At 32.2% G+C, this 23,194-nt stretch overlaps 2 protein-coding genes across 2 annotated transcripts in view; one reads left to right on the top strand and one right to left on the bottom strand.

The window, feature by feature from the left end:
• Positions 1-23,194, top strand: part of LOC105227793 (potassium voltage-gated channel subfamily H member 8) — a 177,879-nt gene that overhangs the window by 10,095 nt on the left and 144,590 nt on the right. The window lies entirely within an intron of this gene.
• LOC105227780 (putative inorganic phosphate cotransporter) lies at positions 19,272-21,862 on the bottom strand. Its single transcript, XM_011207289.3, has 4 exons — positions 21,701-21,862; positions 21,382-21,518; positions 20,242-21,321; positions 19,272-20,168 (listed from the first exon to the last, which is right to left on the bottom strand). Exons 1-4 carry the CDS (start codon positions 21,735-21,737, stop codon positions 20,007-20,009), a joined length of 1,416 nt encoding a protein of 471 aa, XP_011205591.2. The 5' UTR covers positions 21,738-21,862; the 3' UTR covers positions 19,272-20,006.

Genomic DNA, 23,194 nt, shown 5'->3' with positions numbered 1-23,194 from the left:
AATTTAGCAAAAATTATTGCCGAAAGCAAATATGCAATATTTGGAAAAATTGTTCAGATCGGACAACTATTGCATATAGCTGCTGTACAAACTGGTCGATCAGAATCGAGTGCTTGTATGTAAACATTTTTTATTTCACAAGATATCTTCGCTATATTTGGCGAAAATTATTTCTAAGGACTACACTGCAATCTTCGAAAATATTGTTCAGATTAGACAACTATAGCATATAGCTGTCATACAAGCTGACCGAAAAAATCAAGAAAATAATCTTTGTATACCCTTCAATGTTATAAAAAATGCAATGCGACGGGTATTATAGCTGTGGCCCAACCAAAATTAACGTTTTTTCTGATTAATACCGTGTATGTCACATACAAGCCATTAATATATTTATTTTTTATTTATTAAGTTTTTTAGGTTAGTAGTTAAAATGATATACAAAGTTGTTGTTTTTGTCCTCATATAATTTTTATATACAAAGTTCACCGTTACACAAAAAATATGCTCACAAAAAGCAACAAAACAGCTAAACAGAAGCCCTTATACGATATATTCATATCTGTCGTCCACCCGGGCGTATGAGTGATTTTATATCGTTGATTGCTTGCGCGTTGCCATAATAAATTATGTGCATATTAAAATACAACGATAAAAGAATTAATTTGAACATTTTTCACATTCCAATCATGAATTCACAAAAACATTGTTTTTGCCTGACTTTCACTAATGTACTTTTTATAAACCTTTTTTATGATCTGTTGTTAAATTCTTATAAAAAATTTATGCACTAAAATTGTTAACACAAAGCTTAATAAAAAGCGAAATATGCATATTAGCTGACGAATAATAAAAGCTGAAAGATAACAAGCGCATGCCGCGCATTTTCACGCTAATCAATGATTCATTGAAAGAGACAGACTTCGGACATTTAGCTTTGAGGCTCGTGGACACAAAAAATTTGATTATTTGGAAATAAAATTTATTTATGCGTGGCAAAATGTTAACATCAAATTGTTAATTAAATTCAAAAATATGTGGCGTGTGAAGTGCTTTTAGGAATTTTTTATCGAAAATAATTTATTTATTTTTAGTTAGGCGTGTGTACATTAAGGTGGTTCTAAAAAATCGAAAGTAATTTTTACATCGTGTTTTACACATTTACACATTAATTTTGAATCGAAATTTTTTAAATCGATAACTTATTCAATAATCGATAATTTTAATTCGATAATCGATCAATTTATATCGATAATTGCATTGAATCGCTTATATTTTTTTAGTCCACAATTGCCAAACTTAAATTGATAACTTAAACTTTTAAATCGATAATTGATAGTTTTAAACCGATTTTTTTTTTTCAATGTTTTGTAAAATCCATTTGAATGTCTCTGATTGGAGATTAAGGGTCAAGATTAAGTCCCACGTGTTACATTTTAAATTGTTAATCGAGAAATTAAAATCGATAACCGATAAACTTAAATCGATAACGTGTTATTTTCTAGCGACATTTTTTTAAAATCGATATTTTATTATTTGAAATCGATTTTTTGATATAATATAACATTAATGTAATACCATAATACTTGGAAGCAAAAAAAGTGGAATATAGAGCAGGGGAGTTAGTGAGACAATTGAGAGAATAACCTACATTTAGTTGTGTGCACAGAAAGGAAAGGAACGAAAGAAAAGGCTTTTAGAGACAATTTTGTCCGATATGTCGCCTCTGAAAGATGTTATGGAATGTTATTAATTACAGTAAAACCCGCTGAAGTACCGAACCATTAAAATACCACTGTTTTTAGGCTTAGTTTTCGCACGAAAGATTTAAACGGGCTTTTTTAAGTACACAACAAGCTCAAGTCCCTCTAAAAGCAGGTATTTTCGTGCGGCATTTAAGCGAGATTTACTGTTTGTTCTGTAACTGCATATAACCTTAGCTGAGTGAGCAATAATACTACCGACAAAGCCTTCCTTGCACTCTTACTTCATACCTTACTATATATGGTCGGTAGTGGGAAGAGATTTTATTCAACTAGCGCGATTTGAGACGTAAACTACTCTTAATTCACTCTCCTTAGGCGGAATCATTTAGAAAAGAGGGTGAAAAAGGGTTAAAATTTGTTTCAAATATGATGCCACTGACGACTTAAACTTGGATTTTCGATAATGAACATGAGCCCACAGGGACTCCCCACCCAACCCACGTATACTTTCAAACGAAACGATACTCTTTCCCCAGCATACTTGTATTTGCTTAGAAACCGCCTACAAATGACTTCTTTCCACTATGATAGCCAAAAAATAATCAGGAAAAAAGCTCTCACGCTCACACAATTGAGGCGCGATAGATGGACGATTATCCAAACCAAAAGCGAAATTGTTATCGATATTGAGCCAATAAATAATAAAATGCGATTTTTAACGCTTCATAAATCAAATTAAAAGCTCAAAGCGAACAAAAAATGCTAGTGAAACGGAGCGTAGCATAACGGAAATTCATTAATGGCGAGAAAATGAAATTAAAAAAGTGCGCAAAATGAATTAATAAAAGTTTAGATATGAGAACTGAAAAATCAACAACAACAACAAAGTGTGGAAAACAAGAAAACAGCAAATTAAAAGGCGCAATGAAAAGCAATTAAATTTTATTGCAATTTTCACCGGCAGCTAACAGTTAATTGACATTAATTTAGCTCCCCGAACATGCGTGGGAATCCACTGACTAGTGCGCGAAGAAACGTGGAAGAATTATTAAAAAACTGAACTTAGAACTCTTGATTGGTTGGGAGTTGGAATTTTATGCAACGTGGTAGAGGTGATGTTAGAGGTGGTGCATGTACCATGCTTGTGCCTGCGTGTGTATGTGTGGGTTAAGGTTTGTGGGTGGAGTTTGCACCTGCAATATAGAGTTTCCATAAGTTTTAATTATTTTTAATGTGTTTTCATTTTCCAATTAGAACGTGCTCTGCTTTGCTATTAGTTTTTCATTATCAAGGGAATGCATTTGGGTTGGTGTTAACTACGCAACTGAGGCATTGAAAGTAATGAAATTGAAGTTATAAAATAGATATTAAAGCTGCAAATGAAGGGTTGCCATATGTTACTAATTAAGGAACTGAGAATGAAATTTACTAAAATTGAATGATGGGTATGAGTATCAACAAAATAATTTTTTATTACAAAAATTATATTTTAAAGAGTTGCCACCTAATTTTTAAAAGTTAAAAAAAATCATAATTGGAAATGTGTAGCAAAAACTTTCAGTATAATCCTTAGTAAAGTTTGCAATAAAAATTTAGACAGTGTTGCCACATTTAATAATTTTCGCATATGTTTCAAATAATTAAAATGCTACAATCAGCATAATTGTGATTTTAAATGACCGCTATATGAAAAATATTAATATAAAATGCTATCATGTAAGGCTGCCACATGATTTGAGAAATATTTTTTTTGTCTGATGTTGCCAATACATTAATTAAGAAAACATTTAAAATTAAAGTAACACTAAATTTTTTAAAATTATACAATATTGGAATATTTTTTGACTAAATTATTAATTTGAGTAAAAATATCGGTAGTGTTGCCATACTTAATAAATTTCGAATATTTTTTATACAATTAAAATACTATAATTAACATAATTGTAAGTTTAAATTACTTATGGCATATGTCGGAAGTATTAATATAAAATGCCACCATTTGGAGCTGCCACCTTTTTTGGAATACAAATTTTTTTGTTATTGCTAATTGCAATAATTAAGAAATAACATGAAATTTACTAGAATTGGACAACATCATTTAAAGAAAAATTTGAGTAAAAATATCTATAGTGTTGCCAGACTTACAAAATTGGAAGTATATTTTAAATAATTAAAATACTATAATTAACATAATTGTAATTATAAATTAATTATATTTCGAAGGTGTTAAAATAAATGCCTCAATTTGAAGCTGCCACCTTTTTTAAAATACAAATTTTTTTGTTATTGCTAATTGCAATAATTAAGAAATAACATGAAATTTACTAGAATTGGACAATATGATTACCTAAAGAGTGATTATTTGACTAAAAAGATTATGTAATTTTTTGCCTATAAAAATTATGCTTTATGGAGTTGCCACCTAATTTGTCTAAATTAGTAAAAAGTTGGCAAAGTGCCTGAAGTAATTTTGTATGCTACTAAAAGCTAAGTTTTGAGTTAAAATTTGAACAGTGTTGCCATACTTCATAAGTATCAATTAAATTTTAACTAGCTAAAGTATTAAAATTTAGCACTATTGTGATTTGACATGATTTCAATTTAAATAGTTTTAATCATAAAATGTGGCGAGATAAAGTTGCCACCTGATTTGAAATATTAATATTTTTATGCTACCAAATGCAGTTTTAAAAGAAGTCATTTTTCTGATATTTATGTATATCTATTTTTGGCAAATAATTTTGCTTCTTTGAGCTTGAATATTTTATTCAGATTCTGTTCCTATTTCCTGCTCACGCACATTGCTCTTGATAAACTTCTCCAAAATTGATTATTTTCTTTCAAATTCGTCTCTACGTGCTTTGCCGCTATCTTCGTGTAATTTAATTACCATTCGGCTGCTTATCGGAAATGCCAAACGCTCAACGGATTTTCACTGTCAATTTTTGAGAGATTTCTAGTCGTAAATTTCTGTTGAAATGCCAATAAAACTTCAACTTTGACATTAATATACTTTTCCCGTTCTTGTTGCTCATATACATGAATATATAGTATATAAGAACATATGTATATGTGTGTATGTAATCGTAAAACGTACCTAGTAACGATTTTTTCGCATTTGCATAGCACCAAGTGCACCCTGTGTTATAGACTTACGCGTTACTGTTTTACGACTGATTTTACGGCTGCGAAAGTCTGCTGAAGTAACACACTTTTATAGCCAGCTAATGGCGGACTTAGCAAGAATTTTATTAGATGTCTATATGTGTGTTGAAATCATGTAAATCATAGGAGCAAGAAGACAGACAGATACACTCTCTTGAGCAAAATTTATAAATTTGCATATGTATGTGTGCGTTTCACTTAAAGAGTTGTGCGAGAAAGTCGATAAACCTGTTGAAAATGTGTCATTCAGTTCTTCTCCTCCATTCATTCAGTTACTTTTACATACAAACTTATGTATGTACCTATATGCGTTGCTATTACCTTGAACTTGCATTCCTGGCTTTCATAAATATGCCTCTTTCCTTTATTACTTATATCCCGAGCATCCTTTGAACTGAATTGCAATCCTTTCATAGTTCCGTTTTCTTATTTTTTCCACGTTTCATCCATTCATACACAACATGTAATCCGTCTTCGCCTCCAGCTGTTTTCAATTTATTCAATTTCGTTGTGACAGCAGTCACAGATGAAAATCACTTGTCTGTCAGAGATGACAACAACCCACCTGTGGCTTAAGCAAAGAAACAAAAAAAAAAAAACACTGAAAGAGGCGAGCTGTTGAGAATTGAACAGGAAATACAAAAGAGAGACAGACGCAATGAAAAGAAAATAGCAAAAAGGAAAAAATGAGGTGACATATTTTGTGATGTCTGTGTGTGAGTGTGGTTTCCTTTAACATGTTGCAGTTAAAGATGTATTGCAAGATGTGGGCGGACGGTGAGATTCCTAAGAAAAAAGGCTCTTTTGTGAATATAATAAAAAATGCAAAAATATAATTTTTATCTTTATTTATAATATTTTTTATACTTATCTATTGATTATTAATTTTTACTGGGTTGCTTTGAAAAAGTTTTTGTCAGCAGAATGAGGGTGGTGATTGATAATCAAAAACCAAAGGCGAAACCACGTTTTAATACATACCATCTGTAAAAGTTCTAGAAAGCCTTACTTAAAAAGCCGAATATCTCGAGAAGTATTAATGATAGCGGTTTTGACCTTGTATTTTTTTTTGTAGCAAATAAAATTTCCTACAAGTTTGTCATGAATCTGTTTTCTATAGCTCTTGTCTTTTGCTAAATACTTATATAAAAAAAATGCGAATTTCATGGAAAAATCAGGTTTAGAGCCCCGTAACACCTCGCCGATGTGAGCTACGACTTTGTTGTACTGTGCACTTTTGTAGAGTGAACAATTCTGAGAAATATGCGTCTAAAGTCAAAGCGATGCCGTAAAGTACCTTTGAGCTGTAGGATTTCAAAGAGAGAAAGTCAAAGACACAAAAGCTTAATTGATAAGCGAAAAAGCTGATTAAAAAATGAAATAAAATAATTTCGGACGAAACCATTTTATTTGGCAGTCAAATGCTTGACTGAATTTACTACTACAGTCCAAATTACAACGAATATCTGCTTCTATAATACTAAAAAAAAAAACTAAATAAGAATTTCATTAAAAATGTGAGAATTGCTGGTTGATATGATGTTGTTGAAACACAAGTGTGCTGTTGAAATTGAAGTTTAGGCAAACAAAGTGGATTTTTCCATTTGTAATAAAAGGTGAAACTTAAATCGGTTTAAAGGGCAATGTAAAGTATTAAAAAATTATTCAGAACTTCAAACAACAAAACACAAAATAAAAAATACCTACCGTTACCATTGACACCGAATTTAATGAGATAATTGGCAAAAATCATATTTTGCCGCAGTTGGCATTTTTCGCATTAGCACAGTTATTTATGAATAAAATCAACATCACTTAATAAAAATATAAATATTTTCGCTATAAACCACAATATTTTTGTGGTTGCACAATTTCAATAGAAATAAATTTCCAATTTTACGCTTTTGCTTAGGTGTTAATTTGATTACATACCTAAATAAATGAAAAATGTACAATTTTGTTGAATTGTGAAATGCGAGTGATGAAGCTTGTTGGAAATCAGCTGGCGAAAACACGCACACATGCTTTTCAGCTTTTTGGATTGTGTGTTGTTTGTAGGAAGCCCTGCCAGCTCAGTGCTACGTATATTGTGGCAGATAGTTAGGAGAATTTTTGGAAAATTTTGTAACACCAAAGAGTCTCCTTACAAACCCTGCGAAATGTTCCTCATAAATATTTGCTTGGTTTAAGGCAAAGCATTCGCTGTCCCAAGCTACTTTGTTGGTACGTGCTTACAAAGTTTTAGAAGCGTCTTAAGGGCGATAAAGTGTGGTACATTGGATTTTGGCCATATTACGAGTATAAGTGACAAAAGGCTTTCAGGTAATTATAAACAATAACCTAGTTTGGAAAATAATACGTCATTAATTTCCTTTGATTTATAAAGTATATGAGCTAAGTTAAGCTTGATCTTGCAACAGCTTCAGTTTATTGATTATTATGGCGTTAAATGATAGCTCTAAAAATGGAGTTTACTATTTTCTTTTGATTATCTTAAAACACTTCTATTTTCAATCTTCATGGATAGAACTTCTTCTATTATAAACAAATTTGGCTTCATTGATGATTATTTTGACAGAAAAGATGAAATTAAATGTCTGACTCTCAAGAAAACACAACATAAAGTTGGTGGTCCATAAACACAAAACAATAAACTCGAGTTTGTAGTACATACTCTATCAGAGTAACTTGGTTCCAGAATAGCTTTATGGTAGCAATATTATCTTCTTTTCCTCAAAAGGTGCTTATAATTTTTAGAATTAATCTGGGGGATCTGGGAGTGATTCCTTTGAAGAAATTAATAAAACTTGATAGATAGTTTAATACTTTTGATTAAAAGTGAAATACACTGTATGAATAGAAAACTCTTCGTGTCACTGATTTTATGATCGCATACTGGTATGAAGTCAAAAACCCATTCTTACCTCAAACCATACTATAATATTAGATAAGTCTACATAAGACAACTTTAGTTACAACTATGTACACAATAGATAGCTTTCACTCTTTGAAATATATAGTATACAAAATAGACTTACTTCATTATTTCGAAGTAAATTTACTCAGTGAACGCATTAGCTGATGAATTTTATTATACAAAATGAAGAACACAAGTAAGTGTTGATTGCTAATCGAGCCCAATGTTAATCGAGATGGTTTTTCGAAAAGACTATTAGAGAAACAATTACTAATTTATTCAATTAGTCGATTTTCTTTAAGATTTCAATATTTTTGAGTAAGAGAAAATTAAACAAATAGGCCAGGTTCCGTCAAATAATTACTAATTGCCTCAATTAAGCCATTTTCCGAAAGATATGAAAATAATAGGTTTTCAGGGTGAGAAAAATAAACAAGCAGGGAAGGTTACAGGAAGTCAATACTAATTGAGTCCACTAAGTGAATGAATTAAGTAACCACAAAAATATATTGAGTATGAGAAATTTAAACAAATAGAGAAATTTTGAAGGAAATAATTAGTAATTTTCTCAATTAAACGGGTTTGAGTGTGTGTAACGAGAAGGTAGAAGGAAATAATTAGTAATTAAAGCATTTAAAAGTTATTAATTTTGAGTGTGAGCATGGAAAATGTCTTTAATTTCCATGAGAAGATTTCTTCTGTTGAAACGGCATTTATTTCCAGAAATTAAAAAATTTTGATAACAACAAATTAATAAAGGCTCAGCGCTGCTTGAAGCTGCCTTTTTATATACAATCAGCAGTTACACCAGGGCCCGTACAATATTTCATATCAATGAATGAGAATTGATATTCTGCAAACAAAGTACCGATATTTACGGCCTTATGCTATAATAATACAATATAAATTCCCAACCGCTTGGGACCGCAAACGAACAGGAGTGCAAATGAGTCCGAATATTGCTGACTCATGCAAACATACAAACAAATGCAAATTGAATGAAAACAAAGCAAACAAAACAAAAATGTTATTTACTTCAAATGAATATAAGCTAAAATTTAAAATATTAGCTCGAAATGAAAAGCAATGACAAAGAAATACGCGTGGCAACGCTGGAAAATCGATGCCCAGAGGCGCTAGCAGTGGAAGCGTAAACAATTCGTTGTGAATGATCAGAGAGCCAGATGTGCGTGATCGCACGATTAAATGGAAAAGTGGGCAACAGACTATAAATTGGTCAATAGCATTCGTGTAGATATACATATAGATAAATTTAGAAAGTAAATGTTTTTGAATCAAATTTTTTTAACTATGTGTTATATTTCTTATTTAATCTAAATCAAAGTTCACATTTGCGTGAACAATAAACAATGGAAAAGTTGTTATACAAACTAAGTTGGCGTAACATATCTAAATGGTGTTGTTGGTATCAGGAATGTTTCCTTCAACAGTCAGTGAGATTATGGAAAGAGCACTACGTAGGTACAACACTCTCTCTGTGTCCTACAGATATCGTCATCACAGAATCGTCATCAAGTATTGGGGCTTTAAACCTAGTATAATCATGTGGATGTAAGCGACTGTCATTACACCTATACTTACATATGGACTACTGGTATGGTGGCCAGCGCTAAAAAAGAATACAACATCAGAAAATTAAATGGAATAAAAAGAGCAGCATGTATAGGTGTTACTGGTGCAATCAAGTCATGTCCGACTGAAGCGCTCAATGTGGTCCTGCATCAACTACCCATAGACATCATTTTATTCACAAAATAGCAGCATGTTCTGCAATAAGAATAAAAGAATTAGGTGGTTGGAATCAGAATAACTATGGACATAGTGATATCCCAAATCAACTCAATGTTAATAAATCAGACTGCATTCTTCCAATGCTGGATTTCAATGGATACTTCCAGATGTGAGTATACCCTCTAGACGAGAATAGAGAAGGGGCATAATGGGGGAGAAAGATACCACCTCATAGTCAGTTTATACCGGCGGTCCAAAATGGACTGCAGAGTAGGCACGGAAGTATTTTCCGATGATCTGGACATTTCTCTCTCTATCCGTCTACCGAACTTGGCTAGCATCCTCCAAGCGAAAGTACTGCGCATAGCGAAGGCCTGCGAAGCTCTATTGAATAACTAGGAGATGATACATAAAGTAGCAATATACACAATTAGCCAGGCGGCTCTCCGAAATTAATAACTTTTTATATTTTGTTTAATAAATTTTCTAAGATATCCCAAGCCCAAAAATTGTAATCTTAATATTAAAAAAGTTCAGCATTCAAGCATTTTTTACAGACAAAAACTAGACTCTATAAGTACATATAACAAAAAATGCAACAACAAAAACTCATAAAAAAGTAATCGATAGTGACGCTATCATTATTACACAGCACACAGCTTCGAGTCATGCTTGTAGCGAGGCCACTACTAACGATTTGTTTATAAAATGTGTTCGCAATGGACTTTTCCAGTATCAAGCACACAACAAAATAACAAAAAAAAAAAAGAATCACAAAAAATAAGCAAAAATTAGTTTATAAATACAGTAGCTATCTATAGCATATATGTATATATGTACGTGCACATAGTCATGCATAGATACTGCTAAACACACAGATACACAAACACACACGCATACATACATACTGAGCGATAAACTCTTTTGTAAACAAATTTGCGCGCGCTTTCCACATCTGCTTGCTGCCATACTGCGTCTAGTATATAAATTATTTTTCCATTCTTATTTTCATTCTGAACTTTTTTCGTGTTTTTTTTTTGTTGTGGATCGCTGACGGTGCTGCTGATAACGTCATCGTTTCAATTTAGTGTTCACTGCATTAGTTGCTCGTCATAGACATACTTATACTTTTACATATATTGTATGGTATAAAAAAAACGAAAACGTCAAAAATTTGTGTGCAGTCATGTGTAATGATTTCTTGTTCTTCTTCAGCTGTTTTTTACGATTTATTATCGCTAACTGGTTGTTGAGTTTCACATAATAAATATTTCCGTTTGTTTGCTGTGATTTGAGGCAAGCCCTGAGCTTTAGTTTTTTTATCTGTGGCATACGTCATTAAAAGCTGCTAAAGCAAAAACATTAATTTTTCATATTCGTTTATAATGATTCTATGTCATGCATATACAAATATAGTATGATATATGTTTATATAAAAATGGCGTTCATTTTCTTGGTTTGATAATTCTTCTTCGAGAGACTGAGGGCATTCGTTTATGAGACAGCATATTTTCTCGGAAAATTTAGTGTTGAATGTTTAATTTTTCATTTAATTTTTATTTCCTTTTGCCTTGTTTTATTTTAAAATGTGTTAGTTTTCCATATTTTATGGCAAATTTTGACCTAAATTTATTTAATTGATTTTTTGTTTATAAAATATAAATTTTTTTGTTTATGGTGGAAATATTATGCTAAAAATGTCTGAACAAAGTCTGCTGGCTTACTTTGGGTGAAATATATATTTTATTTATATGCTTTAGTATTTTGAAAATTTGTTTGCTTATTACTGAGAGATATAATTGAATTAAGAACATATTTCAAAAGTATAACGGGTAGCTATCGTATGTTGGTAGAAACAATTTGTTACAAATAGAGTTAAATATAATATAAATGTAATATATACAATAGGTTTTTCAATAAGAGCGCTACAAAAATTTTCTTAAAAAAAATAAACCGGTTTCGATATCAATGAAAGTACTTTCGGTGCCTTTATGTATGGAACTCGATTTCTCTTACATGACCACCACGAGCACGCTTGCAGAAGTCAAGACGCTGAGCCAAATTTTCGACGGTTTTCAAGCATAATTCGGCCGATATAGCTGCAATTTCAAGTTCGATATTTATACGAAGTTCATCAATCGTCGCTGCCTTGCTTGCATAGACCATAAACTTCACGTAGCCCCACATGAAATAGTCTAGCAGCGTCAAATCGCACAACCAAGGCGGCCAATTGACTGGCTCCTTTCTTGAAATAACACGTTCACCAAACTTAGTTTTCAATAAATTGATTGTGACATTCATTGTGTGGCTTGTGGCGCAGTTCTATTGGAACCACATATTGTCCAAGTCCATATCATTTGGGCAAGAATATTCGGTTATCATTGAGCGGTAGGGATTCCCATTCACAGTAACGTGACGGTCTTGATCATCATGGTAGAAGTACCGATCCATAAACCGCACCAAACCGTGATTTTTTTGGAATGCAATGATGACTCATGGAGTACCTGCCTGACCAAGATTTTGTTTATTGACGAAGCCTCATCGATGAAGATGATTTTTCGATAAAAATCAGGATAATTTTGAAGTTTTTGTATGTTAATGAATATACGATGATTCTGGTGTTCAAGCCGCTTCAATTTTGTTCTTGCGTCAATTTGATCTTGTGAGGATGTAGGCCAATATATTTTCGCGAAATTCGCCACAACGACGTCACAGAGAAGCCAACTCATAAGAATGACGTGTGAGAGATTGATTTGGGTCCTTCTCAATTGATCAACTAGCGGTAACAATATTCTCGACACTATGTGCACTTGTTTGTCCCTCTGACACGTAAACATTTTGTAAATTTTTCCACTAGACGCTGGGTAGTTGATCTGATAAGATGACAAGATGACGACTTTATAGTCGTCTTTTAGCCTTTGGTTGGTGGTAATGCTCCGAAATTCGGTAGTAAATTTTAATTATTTTGACTCGTTGTTGGATCGTATGTCTTTCCATCTCGTTGGCTGAAAATTACAGATGACTTAGACAGCTTCGATTGAAGCAAAACTTAAATGTATCAGAGATTCTTCAAAATGACATCGCTTGGAGAAAATGTTGCTTAAAAAAGAATCTGCTGCACATTTGAAATATTTTACTTCACCAATCATCTCACGAGGAATCTGCACAATGGCAAAAATTTGCAATTGAAGCACCTATTAAAACATTTACGAGCTTCACATAAGCTTTCAGCGCTACTACATACATATATACTATATGTAAGTAAAATAGATAAATAAATGCACAAATGGCCTTCCAGTTATTTTCTCTCTGTCAATATGTAAATGAACTACTATCGGCACTCCATTATTTACAACACCATGCGGAAATTAATTCTTTTGCCATTTATGTAAATATTTTATTATTTCAATCGCACTGTTTTTCCTTCCTTAAATAAGCGTGTTTGCACTCGTCGCTTTCCACCCGAAAATCGTTTTCGTTTTAAGTATTTATCACATGCCTATATTCACTGTGTGCTAACGGATATTCGCCATTAAATTAAATAACTGTGAGTGCTCATTTTATTTTAAAATAAAATACCCAAAACTAAATTGCAACAAAGAAAATATTTATCTTGTTTTAGTTGAGTGCAATTTGCTCACAAAGCCAAAACGATTTGCAATAAACTACAATACAACAATAAAGTAAATATTTTACTAAATTGGCAGGTAATAAGTTTGATTTCTGTGCGGTTAGGTGGGATTTTGATAAAATCAACAATACTCTTGCAAAAAAGTGAAATAATGAATATTCATTAGTTGATTGAAGGACTTATAGAGCTTAGAATTCCATATAGGGTTACCATATGCAATGAAAATGTTCAGGATGTTCAAAAGAACGGACCGCCGTTTGGTGTGTAGTGAAAATAGCTGAGTTGGTGTAATGTTCTCGCTTAGCTCCGATATAACGGACTAAAGTCGCTCACGTGGCTTGCAGTAGATAAAATTAATCTCTTATTATGAAGTTTATGGTTGCCACCTGTTTATGTTTTTTTAATTCATTCAATTGTAACAAATCAAAATGTTTCAAATTAAAAGGATTTTGGTAAGAATGTTGAAAATAATTTCACATAATGGTTGCCACCTTTCTAAACTTTATAAAATAAACTAATTGCAAAAAAGTTTTAACAAACTAAGGGGGTATCACTTGTTAAAAGTTAGTAAATAAATTTAACTTTTATAGGTTATGGTTGCCACCTGTTTTAAGGTTCTTAATTTAAAAATTTACAACAAACCAACACGTTTCAAAATAAAGAGGTTTTGGCTAGAGCTTTGAAAATAATTTTATATAATGGTTGCCACCTGTTTAAAATTTATAAAATAAACGACTTATAAACACTTTTAAACAAACTAAAGGATTATCAATTGTTTACAGTTTTTCTATACAGTTTTCATTGTAATTCAAGTCATGCAGCATTTAAAAGTTTCAGAGGTTGCCATATTTAATTTTAGTTCAGTTAAATATTAAGTATTATGTATTATTGCTAGATACATATTTAAGCAAGATAAACTTATTAATCGTTTATTAATAAAATTAGGGTTGCCACATGTTTCAAAAAGTTTTTCGTTCAACAATTTTCGACAAAATAAAATCATTAAAATAAAAGAGCTGCAAGAGAAGCAAAATTGAAAATAGTTTTTTTAATAGTTGCCACCTGTTTAAAATTTATATGGCATATGAATTACGAAAATTTTGTACCAAATTAATTAATATTAAAGAGATTTAAGAGAAGTTGCTGGAAATAATTTTGTAATAGTTGCCACCTGTTTAAAATTTATATGGCATATGAATTACGACAATTTTGTACCAAATTAAAAGTTTGGAACATATTTAAAATGTTTCTTTTGAGTTTTCGATGTAATGCTCGGCTGGGGTAAATTAAAATGTTTACAAGGTTGCCACATTTTTCAATAAAATATGTAATACTTGAATTGAAAGAATTGCTACCAGCTGCATATTTATGCAACTGAAACGAATGTAGCTGAAAATATTTTTGAGTAGTGTTGCCACCTAATTGCAAAATTTGTTAAAATTAATTAAATATTTGAAAATTAGTAAAAATTTTTTAAGAATTTGAGGCAATTATTAAAAAAAAAAAACAATTTTCAGAACCGTAGTCAAATTTGCATTACTTAGAAAATAATAAAATAAAAGTGTTTTTTGTATTTAAAAACTTTTAGAATTCAGTTTTATCATTCACGCTACTCGTTGTACTTAAATCAATCAAATTTATATATTTTTTCAATATTATACTTTCCTTAAAAAATAATATAGGCATATTCATTAAAAAAAACTTCAAAAAATAAATAATGTTGCCACCGTGTATTAATTTGCATTTTTTCTTTGTGTAAAAATCCCAAAATTTTCCTCTACAAATCATCTGCTTTTATACATAGTACTATCGAAAATTGAAGGTCGCATTCACTGAAATAGGTTTCACGCCCCAAAGCGCTCTTCCAACTTCCGTTGTCTCATACTGTCAATATGTCGATTGTAATTTGCTTTTAGAGCAAATAATTTTCGCCCCCCTTTTGACAATTTGAGTGCGGTTAACTTTTGCTTGTTGTTTTTGTGCCAATATCCCACATATTTTAGCGATTTGGCTGCTAATCAAAGGCATATCCGCCAGCATCGAACTACGGATGTGGAAGGTATGCTTGTGTGTATGTGTGTGTGTGAAAAGTTTAAAACAAAAAAAACTTGATATTGTTCCCACATGTGTTTGTTGGCATTGGGAAAAAAGGTCGAACGGCAAAAATGTCAAAATTGCATGATGAGTTTAAAAAGGCTGAAATTCTATTTTTACAGCGCTACAAATGCTTTCAGGCTATCAGGCTAAATAGCTGTGTGGCTACGCAGCGTAAAGAAGGTCAAAATTCAATTTGCATGAGCGCAACGAGCCATTAAACAAGTACATAAAAGTAAATAGCGTTAATATATCTACAATAATGGTATATATATTATTTTATAAAAAAAAATTAAATTGAACATTTTTTGTTTAATTTTTTCTCTTTACTCGCGCAGTTTTAACTGCTTCTAACTGTTGCATCAAACTCTTATAAAGATATGTTTTAACTTCGCTTTTGGCAATTGCCGTTTTTTCCTCGCCGACATTTGTGGTTTGCTTGACTTTGGCAAGCCGCTTGCAGCTAAACTTCGGCTCATTAATTGTATGCTTTCTGAGCAGTCAAACCACAGCGAAAGTTTAGTGTTTGCAATGCGGCTCAAAGTATAGATAGCAGAGTGATAGAGATTGCGAGTTAGTGCAAAGCAAATGGGAATTCGCAAAAGAAAGTTGCAAAGCGCTTAAGTGCTGCTGGAGAAGAAATCAATTAGCGAAATTGTTGCTGCCACCCGGTCGTATGAGTAACGTGCGTTTTAGCTAATTGGCAGCGAGTGTTATTGATGCCACCGACTTTTGGCTGTGAGTATGCCTGGGAATTTGGCAAAACTCAAGTGCAATCGATGTTAATTAGAAAATTAAAACTTTTTTTAGCTAAAATCTGCTGTTACTTTTGGTGATTAAGTAATTGAGATGAGTTAATTTTGGTATTTAGTTTATATTGCGCAATTTATGGTTGTTAATGTGTGGGAACGTAATGAAATTCACTCAAATGTGTGGGCTTAGGGCAATGCATAAAACTATGATTTTTTAATATTTTACGATGCTATTATTGAGTGTAAGTTTTAAAAATAATCAAGTTTTGATAAATGTGCTTCATAAAATATCAGACGCACATATTTGCAGTGAAAATATAATTAACTATACTTCGAATAAACACCGTATTAAATATATTTCAACACATATTGATCCCCAAAAAGTGGGCTTTACCCTTTAAGGGTATTTTCCATTATTAAATTTAAGGATGTTTAAGTTGAAAATTGAGGGTATATTCAGAAGCTTATGTATGGTGGAAGTTTATGAAGAATGTTTTGTATTTATATGCTGTTCTTCTCTAAGCTTTTTGTATGCCATTTTTTAGCCTTTATTTTAAATATATTTCTTGAGCAGTTAGGCGGTAAAACACTCGAAAGATATTTCTCCTTTGAGAGAGTCATCCAGTGTGACGGTTTCTAAAAACTATTTTTTTCATAAATCCTCTAGATTCGATAATAATATGTGTTAGAAAAGAAATTAAAAAATTTTCCGGAATTGATTATAGTTGGAAACTTAAAGAATTGAGAAAGTAAGAAAGTAAAGTTTGGAAAGCTGTACCTTTTTCAACTTCCCCGAGGTTAAATATTTTTTGTTAAATGAATCTTGATCCGAACAAGCCTTGACATGACCCCCTTAACGATCACTTCCAGGTCAGAAAAAATTACGTTTTTTGTGAATTTTAATTGAAAAGACGATTTTTTAATAAATAAGTAAAAACTGTGCACATTAAGAGAACTCAAATACTTTAATAATTAATGATTTAGTTGACAAAATTTTAACCCCCTTGATCCGTTAGCTGATCTCCAGGAGGATCTCGGAAAAAGGTGTCTGGCTGTGAAAAAGATTTTTATATTTAAAAATTCCCGAAAATCCAAACACCAAAGACAAAAGTTATTATAAAATAAATGAACAGATAATTAATTTATAGATTTAGAGTTTAGACAAACTAGTGGCTTTAAAAAAACGAGTTTTTGTGACAAAATTATGACTTCGGGTGCCCTAAAACATCGAACTTATATACAAAAGTATTATAGTTAATGATCAGTATTATATTATATTTAATGATCATTACTTGAAAATATATGTAAAATGTTCGGTATGAAATTGCAAATCGTTTCATTGAAAATTTCTTTAACAGCGTTCAGAAAAAAACGCGTTTAAAGTTGAATGAGCAGATTGCACGAAAAAAATCCTACGACTTCGCTAATATCTCCGAAACCTTTGTGGGATCAACTTTAAATTTTCGGAGAATATTCTCAGATATATATGCAGTTGATATATATTCTAAAAAAATCGATTTTTTGAAATTTGCAAGTGGGTATAACCCCATAAATGTTACATTGAGTCACGGCATACCATTGAAAGTTACAAATAACCTAAAAACACAATGGTAACTTTAAATTTAACACTTGAAATTGTTAACGAATATTTTGTTTTAAGTCCCTCAAAAGATTTCCGCTTTTTTCTGTTTATAATATTTCATAGTTTAAAAATTATATAACAACCGTTAAGCGCATCAGACACTCTGGAGTATTAATATTTAAAAGCATAGCGACAAAAAGTTATCACCAGCCATAAATCAAGTCCAAACTGCGAATTAATCATTAATAAAATATTTTGTCTCTCGAATGTAAAGTTGTTCGCTAGGCGACGTCACAGCTGCCACTACTATGATGAATAATGACACGCCATTTTATTTGCCATTCCTTTATTTATTACGAGCTGTTATATGACAAATTAACGCTCTACTTATAGATTATTAATTTTTGGTATTTTTAGCTGCTATGGTTAAAATCTGAGTTTTAAAGTCGAACATTTGGCTTGTTCTGGAAGAGTGACTGGTGAGGGTGAGTTATTAATAAATACTACAAATGCTTAGTTCAGAAAAAAAACAATATTTTTTTCCAAAAAAAAATATGTTTTTCATAAAAAATCTATTTTTCCGACTTCAATATATACTATCGATAATTAAAATACGAATTCTAATGCCTTCAAATAGACTTTAGGAGAGATGAGATGAGAGACTTAGCCAATTTCCTTTCATGAGAACTTTTTTCTAAGAACGATTTTCGAAATGTACATATATACTCTTGTAATATAGATATGTGTATATATTTCAGCTTTCTTTAGTACCATTTTCAATGCCTCTGTGTCGCATGCATTAAAAATTTGATTAAATTTTCCAAATTCTATTATATAAAATTGAAATTACTTTAGCTGGATGAAATCACATGTTGTTTTTAAATTAGAGTTTCATTTAGTTTTGTTTGGGAAATTGTCTCTAGTAATTTCTGCCAGATGTGCATTCATAAAAGTTTTACGCTGCAGCATTGCTCCTCCCACTTTGTCGCTGCTCAGCGCATTTCACTCGAACAACTGATGTCACAGCTGAAGTGAACAACATCTGCGTTTACTCGTCATACAAATGGGTATATGTATGTATGTCTTCACATATGTATATATCTTGTGTGCGAATACTCGCATTTAATGTTAATTTTCTTACATTTAATTTTATATTCCTGAAATTGGTTGAAAGCTTTGAAGTCACAATATAAACAAAAAGACACAGCCTTTTGTTCAACAACATTTGCTAATAATATAAAGTGTTTTACTGTCAAGCAGATCAAAACAATTTATTTTAAGTATTTTCGCTTTGCTTTCTGGAACTCTGGATATATTATAAGATTTCTTTATGTATTTACAATATACTTTTAAAGAGCACACTTGGTGTGATGGCTCAAAAATATGATTTTTGGGAGGTAAAAAAACTGCTGTACAAAATTAACCAAATCTTATTTTTATTTTTTAGAAAAAATTTTATTTTTTCGCGAAATTTGTTGAAAACTTAACTTTTTATGTTTCAACAACTTTTTTTATTAAAGTTTTTATTTTTTTCTCCTCACCCAATCGATAAAAAACCTAATTTTCAATCAAAAATTTTAAGTCAAAATTTCTGTTTGGTTAAAATTTCTAAATTTGGCATTAAATAAACGATAATTTTTTACATATTTTTTTTTTTTTCAAAATTACGTCATTTTGTTAATTTTTAACATTTTTCAAAAATCGTTGGTCATTGTTAGGGATCTTTTATATTTGTGAAAGGCTTTAAAGAAGCTTTCCTTGTTTATATTCCTAAGTACAATCGATTATATTTTAAGTTAATTTCCTATATAATATTAATATAAGTACTGGGCTTTCATTGATGAACGATGATAATGATGTTCCAATATTTACTAAACTTGTTAAAGGTGTTAGTTTATATTTCTAAATTTTAAACAGTTAACAGTGTACATTTTTCCGCTTTAATAACACTTAAGTTATCTAGACCAACTTAAGTGGTAACACTTCTGCTAGTCTAAAGTGAATTATTTGCAATTTTCAATGTGGTTCGATATCAGCGATTGATAAAACTAGCTCTAACACGAGATAATGCGCTCACTTCTGGTGTGAAAATATTCAGTTATGAAAAAAATATAAAACAACATTATACAAAACTATAAATTTTTTCTTCGACAAGAATGTGCAAATATGGATTAACCGTTAATTAACATACTTTATTCTAAGTGTTTGTTTGAGTTGATTTTTTTTTTTAATTGTTTAAATTCAGGTTTCTGAAAGCAGCGACTATCGCTACCAGAGCAATTCAACGCGCGAAATTACAATTATATTATAATATTATCTACAAAAGAATTTTAAATACGGCAGCATTAAACTGTAAAAATGGCTAGACTTGTTATGTCTTCGCTGTCTCAATTTTGATAGTTTCCAATCATATACCTGTATGATCACGCTCATTCGGCTGTGGATGATGTCTTTTAGGATAGTTCCAGGCCTGGATTGTTGTCTGCCCAAACAAGATGAACAATAAATTGCCCACGAAGTACATGCCACTGGCAATGTAAAAGACAATGCGCCACTGCTCCACATTTTCCTGTAATTGCAGGCCGTTTAATAAGAAACATAAGTCTCCCATCTAAATAATAATAAATAGAAAATATACGAACCGCATCAGTGACAAAGACGCCCACCGCCAGTGGGGCCAATAAGCTCATAATATTGGCCGCGCAATTCGCTATGCCCATAAGGACACCAGCAAAATTGGGGGATAAATCTATGTGATTGATGAGGAAACCCAAATTGCCGGCTGTATTCACACCAACAGCAATCACCAGTAAAGCAAGTGCCAGTTCACTCTGATCGGCACGCATATAGCCAAGTAGTATGAGCGGTACTATAGGCACCCAATATCCGAGAGTGTTGAACAGTTTACGACTGGCATTAACACTGGTGTAGCCATGTTTAATCAGAAAACTAGCTAAAACACAAAATACGAATGTCAAAAATATATTAGCAAGATAAGGTGCTGAGGACATGATGGCATTGCTCTGGATATCTTGTTTCAGTATGTTCTTCATATATGATGGAATTTCTGTCATCATTGTCCAAAAGCCCCAAGCGTAGGCGCACTGTGCCAGCAATAAAACCAAGAAAGGCAGAGATGTGAGTATCTTTAACCATGGTGTCTTCATGGTTGCATGTTCGGGATCCGATCTTGACATTGTCACCATTGCGGCCTCAATAAATAAACGCTCCTCCTCACTCATCCATTTGCACTCACGAGGTGTGTTAGCGCCAAAAAAGTACCAAGCGAAACCCCATATTATGCTGAATAAGCCGGCGAAATAGAATATGCCCGGCCAACCTAATGTGGAGGAGGCAATCCAACCGCTAACCAACATCATCAGCACGCTACCGAAGGCCAGCCCAGTATAGCAAAAGGTGCCAAGTGAGCTGCGCTCCTCGGCTAGTATCCATTTAGAGAGCAGCGTGTGTACAGATGCAAACGAGCTACCCTGTAAGAGACCTTGACACAAACGCAGCCCAAAGAGCAGTTGCCAATCACCCAAACGTACGCTTAGCGGCGTGAGTAAAGCCAAGACGCCACTTAGTACTATACTAAGGAGTAGCGTTATTTTACCACCAAATCTACGTGCCAACTGGCTGCCCGGTATTTGTGTCACAAAATAGCCCCAAAAGAAACTGCTGAGCAGGTAGGATTTTGTCTTCTCGGACCATTGGTACTCCTTGGGTAAAAAGTTTTGGTTATGAAAAAAATTAATAATTTTTTTTTTTAGTTTTCTTACCTCAAAATCGGGGTTGGCGAAGTTCTTATCCATCATTGCCACTATCGCGACCGAGAGATTTACGCGTTGCGCGAACGCAGCAGAGATTCCGAAAAACATTAGAATACATTGTACATGACGAGCGCCAAAGAGCGGTGCTGGAATAACCAGAAAATGCCATAATATTTATTTAAAATATTTTATGTAATTTGTTTTAATTATTATTTGTTAAAAATTAAATATATTTTTTACGCTTATTTTCGATTTAATGAACTTTGCCTAATTTATTAAATTTTTTTTCACCCGAAGAAGTTAGCGCATGACGAATTTTTTTACAAACCTTTATTTTTGTTACCATCTTTCTGTTCAATTTCCATTTATTATTCAGTTATTGTCACACTGTTAGAAGAAAATTGAACTTAAAGTTTAGAAAACACAAATTTTTAATGGACCTACAACCAAATTGATTGTTGATTGATCGAGCGATGAAAACCATTTAACAGTTTTTGATTTTTCATAGTTAGTATAGAGTGAGCAGCGGCAATAGGCGGTTAGGGTGGCTCAAAAAGCACTTAAATTAAATTAACTTTTAGTTGTGATAGAAAATAATCGATTTTTTTTTTCTAATTTATAAATATACATAGTTTGTATACCCCGAACTGAGATACCAAGTGCAGCCACGTCCTTCTCCACCAACTCTTTTCAACGGAGTTGAAGTTCCTCTTTCCCAAGAAAACCTTCAAAGCTGCAGTGTTTTCGTCCATCCGAAGAACATGACCTGTGAGCCAGCGTATTCGCTGTCAATTGATTCGCTGAACTTTGTCAATACCACCGTACATTCGCCGTCGCGCAATGTGTAAAGAACCATAAATATGTTTGGTCTTGGTTTGTCGAGACTTTTCTATAGCGTTCGTTAGAATATTTGGAGCTAACGGAAAATGGTGCCTGTATAAATTTAAAATATATACAAGTAAGTATGATCACATAGTTATATTCAGTATATTTGCTCTGGACAACAGCCACTAGATCACCGTTTAGGCGTCCCACAAGAGTATGCTCCGGTCGTAACTAGTATTGAATGTCATACATTTTATAAGCATAATTGAAATATTTATTGATAACCATGTTAATGGATCAAAACTGTATTTAACAGTTTGCAGAGAGTTTAACGGTGATTATAAATGCTATCTCAAAAAGTTAATTAATATATGTATGTATGTATGAAAAAATTGCATAGAACTATGCAAGATCTATACGCCAATGATAAATTCTTCGGTGGTGCCATCTTACTTCTGTCTGGTGATTTACGAAAGACCTTACCGGTTATACCTCGCCCTACCCTCGCGGTTGAGATTAATGGATGTATGAAACAATCATTCTTATGGCGAAGTGTTGAAACATTAGAAATACGAAAAGACTTTTTCGACTACGCAATATGCTTGTTTGGTTGATAAATTTCAGTTAACTTCTTGAGTGGGCTTTCTTCGCTATTTTTCTTAAAGTTTAACGACAAATGGAAACACCATATTTTTTGTTGTGAAGCAATTCCGAATAATTTGTTGAAATACGATGTTTAATTGCATGTCAAGAGCATGTTATCTAAGCAACAATACTTCCCACATTAACTTAAGTTAATAGAATACTTAATGAGAGGCACTGACTGTGATATTTGATCTTATCAGGCTAATTTTAGTTAATTTAGTTAAGTGTCTCTAGAAAGAGAAAATGAACTTCTAATTATACCGGGGTTTCCAATAGGGATGATATGATTTCTAAGTGTTGTTTACAATTTTATTATGGAAAGATATACGCAAGAACAATAAAGAGCGGTATA

Source organism: Bactrocera dorsalis, chromosome 3 (genome assembly GCF_023373825.1).
Source record: "Bactrocera dorsalis isolate Fly_Bdor chromosome 3, ASM2337382v1, whole genome shotgun sequence".
NCBI lineage: Eukaryota > Metazoa > Arthropoda > Insecta > Diptera > Tephritidae > Bactrocera > Bactrocera dorsalis.
Note: the sequence above shows the minus strand (reverse complement) of the source record. Positions and strands in the feature narration are given on the sequence as shown.

Excerpts from the sequence above, each read along its gene's own strand:
- LOC105227780 (XM_011207289.3), bottom strand. The coding sequence starts at position 21,737 with ATGGAAATTGAACAGAAAGATGGTAACAAAAATAAAG. Across the intron at positions 21,519-21,700 it reads AGATGGTAACAAAAATAAAG|CACCGCTCTTTGGCGCTCGT; the intron begins GTTTGTAAAAAA and ends TGGTTATTCCAG. Across the intron at positions 20,169-20,241 it reads GCGTCTTTGTCACTGATGCG|GAAAATGTGGAGCAGTGGCG; the intron begins GTTCGTATATTT and ends CTGCAATTACAG.